Source organism: Lycium barbarum, chromosome 4, assembly GCF_019175385.1.
Source record: "Lycium barbarum isolate Lr01 chromosome 4, ASM1917538v2, whole genome shotgun sequence".
In the NCBI taxonomy this organism is placed as follows: Eukaryota; Viridiplantae; Streptophyta; class Magnoliopsida; order Solanales; family Solanaceae; genus Lycium; species Lycium barbarum.
Window position 1 is genome coordinate 147,785,682 of NC_083340.1, and position 10,937 is coordinate 147,796,618.

At 35.0% G+C, this 10,937-nt stretch overlaps 2 protein-coding genes across 3 annotated transcripts; one reads left to right on the forward strand and one right to left on the reverse strand.

Annotated features, from left to right (window-relative positions):
* Window positions 1–970: 970 nt before the first annotated feature.
* On the forward strand, window positions 971–2,277 carry LOC132636971 (calmodulin-like protein 3). The gene has a single exon (XM_060354086.1). The coding sequence runs from the start codon at window positions 1,090–1,092 to the stop codon at window positions 1,789–1,791; it is 702 nt and encodes a 233-aa protein (XP_060210069.1). The 5' UTR covers window positions 971–1,089; the 3' UTR covers window positions 1,792–2,277.
* A 281-nt stretch (window positions 2,278–2,558) lies between these two features.
* On the reverse strand, window positions 2,559–10,543 carry LOC132636970 (uncharacterized). Of its 2 annotated transcripts, none has more exons than XM_060354084.1 (5): window positions 10,141–10,543; window positions 6,120–6,273; window positions 4,800–5,020; window positions 3,387–3,560; window positions 2,559–2,947 (listed from the first exon to the last, which is right to left on the reverse strand). In XM_060354084.1, the coding sequence occupies exons 1-5, from the start codon at window positions 10,285–10,287 to the stop codon at window positions 2,861–2,863; spliced, it is 783 nt and encodes a 260-aa protein (XP_060210067.1). In that variant the 5' UTR covers window positions 10,288–10,543; the 3' UTR covers window positions 2,559–2,860. The 2 variants fall into 2 exon arrangements, with proteins under 2 accessions (XP_060210067.1, XP_060210068.1); XM_060354085.1 differs by lacking the exon at window positions 10,141–10,543 and adding an exon at window positions 6,492–7,474.
* Between the last annotated feature and the right edge of the window lie 394 nt (window positions 10,544–10,937).

Genomic DNA, 10,937 nt, shown 5'->3' on the forward strand with positions numbered 1-10,937 from the left:
CTTTACTTTTTTTAATTCCTAAGTACAGCTTTATATTGAACTTCCTTCTTGTAATTAAATATATTGAAAATTACATGTTTCATATTTTAATATCAAAATTTGCATACAATTACTTTTCAATTATTCACCTGGTTCTATACCAAGCCATTCATTTAGGACTAAAATGAAGAAAAGAAAATGTTTCAAGTAACACAAACTAAAAGAAAATTATCAAATTATTAGACAAAATCCCCAACGTTGCACTAACTACAAAATAAGTAGTGTACTTTTTCATGCTTTTGAGGTTTCAATTAAGGATTTAATTTATATACACTAACAGTTAATTTTTTCCACTATCATAAGATTTTAACTTGTTGAAGTTCATCATTTAGTTGATTTTTTAAGTTTCTAAATTAGAATTACTATAGACGTAGGTCCCCTTAATTTAATGGTTTAAAGAATAATTACTTTTTTGACAACAGATATCTTTTTTTTATTAATATTTATGTAGAATTTTCGGTTGATCAGTTATACACGGTTCGAAACTCGGTGAATAATGAATCTGTCCTCTGTCCTTCACTTTTGTTGGTTTCTCCCGGTGTCAGGTATCCTCTTTGAGTTCCGACTCATCTGAATTCTCATACCATTAAAGGAGAAAACAATCCCTATCAAAAAAAAAAAAAAATCTCCATGATTTGAACTCGAAACCTCCGTCAAAATTGAAAAATTCTTTTTATCTCACCATGACCTTTATTGGTTATCCACTTACTTTTGATAAAGGGTATCTTTCTCTTCACTGCTTATTGATACTTTTATCCAGAGGCGGACCCAGGATTTTGAGTTCGGGGTGCTGGATCCAGGAATTTTGAGTTCGGGGGTGCTCTATTAACTATTTATATATGTTTCCTTTATATTTTCTATACAGTTATACACTCCGTAACTGAATTTAATGGGTGCCGGAGCACCCAAAAAATCTACATAGGTCCGCCCCTGCTTTTATCCTTTTTTCATTTAAGCTCAACTCTTCATCTCTATCACTTAGTATATTCTTTTTCCACTTGTTTCTTTGTCTGTATCATTCAACTTCAAGAACCACAAAATAAAAGAAAGATGTTGGCATTATTAACCATTCTTTTCTTAGCAATTCTCTTCATTATTGGGCTTATAACAACCCTTTTCAATTTCCCAACTAACAAGTTACAATCTTGGATTAAATCAATTTCTCTAAAATCTCCACCTCTTCCAGAGAAGACCATAATAACATCCTCATCATCCTCAATAGCCATGGATGAAAAGAAGGTGGAAAGCTCTAACAATTACAACAAGGTTGAACTAAAGAGTATTTTTGCAACTTTTGACAAGAACAATGATGGTTACATAACAAAGCAAGAATTGAAACTATCTCTCAAGAATATTGGTATTTTGATGGAGGACAAAGATATTGTTGATATGGTTGAGAAAGTTGATTCCAATAAAGATGGTTTAATTGATCTTGATGAGTTCTATGAACTTTGCCATACTTTCTTGGGAATAAAGGAAGTGAATGAAGGTGAAATGAATCCAGAAGAAGTGGCTAAAAGAGAGAAGGATCTTAAGGAAGCTTTTGATGTGTTTGATCATGATAAAGATGGATTAATATCAGAAGAAGAGTTGAGTAAGATTCTTTCATCTTTAGGGATGAAAGAAGGCATGAAATTGGATTATTGTAAGGAGATGATAAAGAAAGTTGATGTGGATGGAGATGGAATGGTGAATTTTGAGGAGTTCAAGAAGATGATGAAAGCTTGTGGAACTCTTGTTCCATTTTCTTAAGCGACCACATGCAAGTCAATATTATGTTTTTATAGTTCCTCAAGGCTTTTCAAGAAACCAATTGAAGAATGGCCTTTGCTAAAAGCTATACAAATCTCTAGTAGTCTGTTGTAATCTCTCTTTTGTTTTATGATTGAGAAACTTGTCTGGAGACAGTTATCTCTGGGTCAACCGCAACATTCAAAACTGGGATGATAAGCTCATCCTTTTACCTTTACCTTTCTTCACTTAAATATTGAACTTAATTCGCTTGGCATAGGACTCGAACTAGTGTACCTCAACCTTTGCTAATTGAGCTAACCCTAGTGGCTTCTCTTGTTTTATTTTTCTTTTTCACCCCAAGGGTTTGGGGTGAGCCCATGAATGTGTATTGGAAGGGTCAGATATGACAATTGGCCTGGCTCTTTATTCAAGTTAGTATTGATCTAATGTGTGCTTTCAGAGCAGACAAGCTCATGGTTCTGGTGAAAATTATTCTTACTAGTATACTATATTTCCCAATGTTCTGATAATTGATCTATATAAATTCCAAGCCACCGACTAAAAAACATATTATGATATAGCATTCATCTATGAGACTTAATTTTGTACCCATTTAGAGTATCAAGATCTTGAAACCGGCCAGTTTCATGAAATTTGCAATCAGTATTGCATCGTGGTTACATTTTATTGAAAATTGAGAGGACTTCCCATAGCCTCGTGTTTATTTACTCTGATATATCATATACACCTGAGAAATAAAGGGTTCAAATGGAACAGAAATCATATCGAACAAAAAAAGAAAGCACAGCAATCATGTGCTAAATAGTTTCTTCACATTAGTAGGAGCACGGAAATGTATGAACTTCGGTTCTGATATGAAAACAACACCTTAAAAACAAGCAAAAACTTATATGACTGGTACAAGTACCCTTTGGCTACTAACTGCAGCAGGGCACTTTGATCAAACGACAGAAGTTCTAGCCTTATATTATCTCTATACGAGGAGACACCTGTTACTACTGCGATAATAGGACATTACTGTTGCTATCCCCTCCGTTACGCAGCCAATAAGGACAGTTGATACATGCTAAAAGATATCTGGATTGAAACGCCCTGGAATAGAGTTGCTTTGTTCAGCCTGCTTGAGGTGCATCGAGAGAGCATAGTTATTGACCTGAAAGACAGACAGGCCAAACAATAACTACAAGGCCATATATGAGAAGTGGTCCAGAACAGTAAGCCAAAAAAAAAAAAGATGTAAACTAGAATCACATTTGGTGCATAAATTCCAAATACAATTTGGATAACATACTCTCAGATGGATTAAAGGGTGCCTTTTCCTTGTACCTAAAACGTATGCAGGCGCATGTAAGTGTATTAATTTTCTCAAAACAAAGGTTCTCAAGTGGGAAGCAGAAGGGATATATGCCCTTTACCCCACTTTTATAGAACATATGCTTCAAAAAATGAAAACCAGATTTTAGTCCACTTTCCCGTTTCTTAGTCCCTTTGTCATTCTGTTATAGTAAGAATGAATAGAATGAGAAACAATATGCAATTTCCAGCCAAGAGATAAACCGCAAAAATATTATCAGATTTAAAAGAAATTTGACCTCAAGGGTTCTAAGCTGCTCCTGGTACTGAGCCACCGTCTGCTTCAGCTGATTCAACTCGTTCCCTCTATCCTCGAATTCCTTCTGACGCTCATGCTGGATGGAAACTGCTCGCTTTAAAATAGCATTCTCTTGTATAAGTGCTTCAAGCTGCTGTTTGAGCATTAAATTCTCCTGTATCACAGCCAAACTATAAACATATGGAAATGGATAGGTTTTACTTTTTGATTAACAAGCTTCATTTCTGAAAAAGATTAACAAAAGGGATAAAAATTCATCAAAATAAGATATAAGTAACAAACCAGAATAAATAAGATAATCAGTCTGGCTTACTGCTTTATCATGGCTTTTTCGCTTTCGTTAGTTTCATTTTCGTATTGCTTTAAACTATTTGTGCTTATCTGACCTTTTCTCGTCATGTTTTCTCTTGAGCCGAGGCTCTTTCGGAAATAGCCTCTCTATCTTCCGAGATGGGGGTAAGGTTTGCATACACTTTACCCTCCCCAGATGGCCAGACCCCATAATGTGAGATTTCACTTGGTATGTTGTTGTTGTTGTTGTTGTTGTAGTATGACCTACGGATCATGCCAGCGCACACCCCTAACGTAACAAACATTGATTTTATCTAAGTGGGAGGTGAGAGGAGAAAGGGGACATGAAATGGACACAAAGAAGGAATGTTACTAGCTTACGCCTATAGCCAAACCCAGCGAGACACAATCGCTCAACATCTAAGCATCTCACCCTTTCACAGGAACTGTCTCCTTCACATTAACATCACATAATCACACTTTTCAGTTTTATTTCATTCTTATTTTCCTTATTCCTCTTATTATGCAGTTTATTTTTGTTTTGCGTCCCTCCATCTACCTCCTATTGAGGTCCCCAAAAGCAATAGTGCACTATATGCCCATACTAAGTGTAGACATGAAAAAGAAAATAAAAATGATAATATCAGCATTTATACACCTCCATGCATCCAGTCACAGTAGCGTGAAAAAAAAGCAAAAGATATAGGGTGTGTTCGGTATGAAGGAAAATTGCATATTATCCTAAAAGCAATTGCACATAATCTAGACAAATAATATAGGAGTTGAGGTGGAGCTGAAGGTGGGAGTGGGGTGAGGCTGGGGTGGCAGAGGCTGGGGTGAAGATGAGTGTTAGGGGGTGGGGATGACACGGTGAATGTGGAATGCCACTTGTGAAACTTGTTTAACTTACTTTCACTAGGAAGTCATTTTCTTCATTTTTAAGGAATTGTTTTTACTACAGAACACGTTTTCCAAAAACTTCGACCAACCGAACATGAAAGAGTTGTTTATGTTTTCCTCCATACCGAACACGCCCATAGAGATGTCAGGGTGTTTATAATGGGGGGAATATAAAAACTACTTATAAAGGTTTGGGGACCACCTGCTGGAAACTGGAGGCAGTTGCCTCTGTTGCATGGGCACATATGGACTTCTCCAACACCTCAAGAGCTCGTGAAGCACGGGCTTTAGCATCATCTATATTTGACGCACTCATCATCTCTCCGACAAAAAGCTCCACCCATTCTGTAGCCTCCATATGCACCACTTTTGCAGCAGATGAATTCACTGCAGGTGTGGTCTGACCATTAGTTGTAGCCGCACCTGCAACAACGTGAAGGAACTATGTCAATTTAAGGGGAAAGCAGAGTTGGGCCAGTTAATCTACATCCGTGCTTCAAAAAAACATGCAATGAATGTACTGTTACAGCTTGATAACAATTGTGAATATCACTCAAAGCAAGTGGATCAAGAGGGAGACATAAATTGCACAATTTTCAAAAATACATTTGGCAAAGCAAGGTTAGAAACAGTTTACTTAATGGTAGATTTTTTTTTTTTTAAGTCTACTCATTTTCGTAACAGGGTCGTTCGGTGCAGTTTATGTCTTCTTGATCCACTTGCTGTGAGTGATATTCATTTTAAAAGAGGTGAAGCTATCACAAGAAGAACTATGTTATTAGATACTTCAATAGTTAGATGGGTTAAGATAGATGAAGTGGAGGTTTGTCAGCGCCTAAGTGAAGGATCAGATAAACCTGAACCTCCACCATAAATATCAAGCAACTTTACAAGTATGAAAATGCCGAAACAAAAGAAAGATGACAAGTTGATAATATGGATCACAAGTTGATAACATGCTCAATCTAAAAAGCACAAAATCTACCAATTATGAAGCATTAAAATGATAAGCAGTTACTTAAATTGAAATATTTCCAGAATTGATACATGTTATAGAGCAGAAATAGGTGAGTTGACAGCACTTGGAAAATGGGAAAATCAATAAAGAAACATCACGCGGGCGTAAGCTGGAGCAGAGTTTTAGACAGATGAATGATGACATCATATGGATTTTTTTTGTCGTTGAAATGTTAAGTATTATTGATGTCAAAACCAACTAAGAAGTGCCATGATTACATCCAAAAAGTTGGGAACAAAAAGAAAAGGAACCTTGGCTATCAATAAAAAGATCAATCAATCGTAACAGGGTCTCACTATCCTCTATCCATTCCTGTTTACACCAAAAAGTTATCAGATGGATTTGCTGAGCATTACAAAAGATAAACAATAAGGCGTACTATAATGGGTAAAAAAATTGAAATTTTTTACATGACAAAGTGATCTCAGTTAAGTAAACAACCCCCAAAAGGGGGAAAAACATCATACATGAATTAAAAATAAACAAAAAGATTTCAATGTGCACCTTGAGTAAAAAACTGGCTGCTGGCCTCATGCGTAGCGCCAGAGCTTCCTGCCACAGGCCTCAGATTATCACCAGATCCCAAGCGAAGCTCATTTAGTCGTTTGATAGCAGAATCTAGATCATCACCGCATTCTTCAAGTGCTCTCTCAACCAACTAAAAAAAAAAAAACAAATCTCTAGGTTAAATTTTTTCTTTTAAGGTAAATAAACCCAAAAAAAAAAAAAAAAAAAAAAAAAAACACTCAAGACATCTAATGCAAATGAATGCCTTCATGCCAAAAAGTGACAACTTACACATGGAAGTTCTTTTAAATGAAAAAAAAATGCTAAATGCATCTGCAATAACAAGATAACAGTAATCAGATCGCTTACCATTTTTGGATCGCAGAATTGATACGAATCCTCCTAGACTACCAGAGCGCACGTTCTAAATCCACAACTTGTGTCATTAAATGAAATGAAGAGGAGGAACTTTGAAGTTGTGTCAGCGAGGGATCAACTGAAGCAAAGTTAACTCCACCAGTAGGAAACAAAAGAAACAACCTACTTTTTCTTCTTTTTGGTTATTTTGCCTTCTTTTTCGTAACGTAACAAGGATTTATATTAGCTAAAAAGGCCAACAGACACATCATATATGATATGCATCAACAGTAGCCCTGAGATGGATGCACGTTTCAGTTCTCTTTAAGTGAAAAGGAAATTTGGAATTTTGTACTTAACGGTTACTCAATGTTTTCAGATACTCCAAAGCCTTGTTATGTTATAAGACAAAACATGCGGTTTGTTCTTTTCGAAGAAGCGCTAATCTTTTTGAACCCTGTGAACTTTTATTGGTTTTGATACCCTTATATAATTTCCATCTTTCTTCTATTATAGTCACACCTAAAGTTGGTGGATTAGCAACTCCTATAAGAATTCATTAATTCTGCAACACTTTTAGGAATTGAACAAATCTAATCACATAAGTTGTGTCAAGATTCTTTTATTCCTAGTCATAGACTTGTACATCTATATGGGATAAGAAGTGTGAGACTGAGGGAACCTCTAGCTCTAGAGAACCCCTAATTTATCTTCAAAGACAAATTATTTAGCATTTGAATGAAATAGACCAGAGCAGAATGGATAGTTGGATACACAAGATTCCTATAACCGACTCCAACTAACATCTTACTTCATCAAAGAGAAGTAGCCGCTCCAACTAATTTGCAATTAAGGTATATCTGATTGATCGAAAAAAAACAAAAAAAGAAATAATGACAACGATGATAATAATAGCAAACATAAAGATCCTAAGTACTTCACCACTGTTAATGTTCAAAAGTTCTGTTGTAATCCAAGCCAATTTTTGCATTCATTCCCTCCTCTATTAAAAAGCTTTTCTTCTCTGACATTGAATGGATTAATGAAAGTATATCCTTATTTTTTAGGAAAATAGGAGCAGACATTAAGAAAAGAGAATGAACATGTCGTAAAGTTTCTCACTCTCGACTCTCAAGAATATAACTTTTTACACTTAGAATCATTTGATTTGTGGAGAAAAATAATAACCACTGGATTGCTTTTATAGTTATCAGACGTGGGTTTAATCGATGTTTGGTTAATCGTATTGAGCAATGGATATGAACTGTATAATCTAAAATATGTATTTGGTTTCAGATTTCATAATGCTTTGTTTCCAACAAAAAACCTTCTTCTATAGTACATTAATCTATCTAACTTACATGTGGTTTATTACCAAATGAAGTTAAAAACACCTATAAAAAAATGTGGCACTGCTTAGGCCACTTTTTTTAACAAGAATTGCTTAGGCTACTTTCACTTTCCCAATCCTATATTATGTTAGTTTCAAAAACCAAAAAAAAAAAAAAAAAGGGCTTCAATTCATATACTGAAAATCTAACGAAAAGCTAGCTAACTCGTCTGCTCCCATTCCCCCTTCCCTTATTAAAAGAGACTAGTGGAGAGGCAGTTAATTAATCAACATATTAGCCCTTGTTCAAAGTCTAGGAGAATATGTTAGCCTCAGAAACGAATCAATTGTGCAAGCACTAAGTTCAAAATATAGACATCGAATGATAGATCCGCAAGGAATCTTAACTTAAAAACGATAAGCAGCAGACAAAAGACAATCTCTAAATTAATTACGCTGGTTGTATATCATGAGAAGTTAACAAGAAGTTCAACACAAAAAGCATAAGAAGAATCATAAAATAGGACTTCAAACAGCTAATAATTGGCAAATCGCCGTTCCAGTGAATTCAAATACAAAACCACCACAATCCTCAACAAGGAAGTACATGAAGCTACCCTCTAGATAAAAACCCCGTCGGTCTTAAACAAAAGGCATGACGGAAATTGGCATCCGCTAAGTCATTAACTAAAAGCACATTCCCAGTACCCATTTACAACATCATAAGAAATACATTAACCAGACCACTCAAAAGGTAATCTCCCACATCCCAAAATAACTAAATGGAGGCAGTAAGGATTTTCTTTTCAAGGGAACTTGTCCAATACTACTTTTTATATTTTGTACAACGACAATTTTTTTTTTTTTATAACCATGGTATTAGAGCCAACTTGCGCCCCCCCCCCCCCCCCCCCCCCAACTAATTCCAGGTGTCCCTGCTTCCTCCCACCAGCGCAAGTACCGAGTAACTCACAAGTCCAATACCTTTTCCCCAACATTGGTTATCTAAAGTAACAACAGAATGTATAATATTTACAACTAAAAGTCCCATAAACAATATGAAACTTCGAACAATTGATTGAAACAATTACTCCCTCCATCCCAATTTATGTGGCACGGTTGGCATTTCAATAGTCAACCAAGTTTTTTTTTTTTTTTTAACTGGAATTTCTTTAAATGCCTTTTAAATAATTTAAGTTGTTAATGTATTAGTTTCCAAGTATATAAACTTTATTTCAGAAACACTTAAAGCTTCTGCCTCTGAATTCACTGTCAAAGTTTAGAAGTTTGAATCTCGAATGCGCATACCGTAGGAAAAGAGACCAACAGATAGTTGAGGTATGTAACTCGCGAAAAAGTGATAGTTTAGCTATGTTTTTTACCATTAATTTTTTTTAAAAAAAAATGGAAGGGTAAACCTGCTTGTCCATGTCAGAAAAGATCATGAGAAGATGATCAAGAGCCGACGATGCAATCGAATTACCAAAAAAATAATATTAACATAACTAATCTCAGCATTACTGATACACCCTGTTCAGTATTATTCTTATGCACCCTACCAAAGGCCACTTAATAGCCAAATACTCAAAAAATCCAATTGAAACAATTAAAACAAAAAGACAAATGAGCCAACATATAGTAATACACAGTGAGGAAAAGAATTGCACGATTACTAACTAATACTACTAATAAGAAGATCACTCACTACCTACTTACCTTCTAACCTAATCCGCGACCTCCAAACCTTTCTCCATACCTTTCTATCTAACGTCGTGTCTCAGTAACAATTGATTGAAACCATAATAAAAATATCTATAGCTTGTTTTAGATCATAAATTTCAAAAGTCCTAAAACTCCGTGTCTAATCAAAACTATATGACATAAATTGGGACGTACACCATACCACCCACCACCCAACTCCCACACCACACCACCCAACCCTCTACCACACCACTCCGCCCAGTGCCGGAACCAAAATTTTCACCTAGAGGGTTCAAAAATATAAAGAGATAAATACATGAAGAAGCGAAACAGGTCAACATCTATTATATATACGTAAAAAAATAATTTTAACCTTGTATATATAATGTAATTTTTCGACCTCTAGAGCCTACCTAACTCCGTCCCTCGGCCCCACCACCTACTTATTTTTAAAGTTCTTATTTTATCCTTTTACCTTAGTTTTTATTACTAATATATACTATATAAACTAACTTGTAATTAAGGGTCAAGGCTATTTTAATAAATTTACAAGTTATTACACCACAACAAACAAACGATACAGTCCATCCAAATATATATTCATTAATACAGTACAGTACGATACTATACCAGTTTGTCCATATCAGAAAAACGCATGAGAAGATGATCGATTGCACAAGTAGACCTTGACGGAGAAAAAGAAGTAGGCCGAATCCTCTTAGATGATTGAAAATCGTCAAATAAATACGATCTCTTTCCACACAATATAGCAGACATGTTGTGCAGCAAATAATTCCTTTCAGATTTCCTCTCCTTTTGCCGTTCCAATCATGCACATTTATAATTTTCAAACTTCTTCACTTTTACATATATATATATATACTAGTAGTAGTAATATATTTGAGATGATTGAAAAGTGACAAGAAGAATAAGATGATGACAAAAGTACGTGTACTTGGATGGGAAATTTGACTCTGAACTTGTTACGTGTCTTCCCTTAAAATTAAGGAGGGTAAATTTGTGTCAGAGCCAAAGGTAAGTAAAGTACACGAATGAAAAAGCCTATTTTTTTATAATAAAAATGATTAAAGATATTCGTTTAAAAAATAAAAAAATAAAAAAGAAACTTTAGCTTGTGCTGGTGAGTTTTATGACAGAAGAAAAGAAGAGATTTTGATTTTTTTTTTTTAATATCAGGCGGGATATGAATTGGGAAAAAAGGAATTTTTTTTTTTTTGATGTAGCAACAAGATTTTATTTGTAACAAGTGGTTTTGTTGGTTAGTTAATTGATCACATTCTATTCATGAACTAGTTGCAGATAAAGTACATTACATAGTTCAGGGATTGACGACTTACCCATTCAGTGACTTTAGCATTTAACATTCCCAAAATGGGAACTATCGGATAAATTTAATATAATGTACG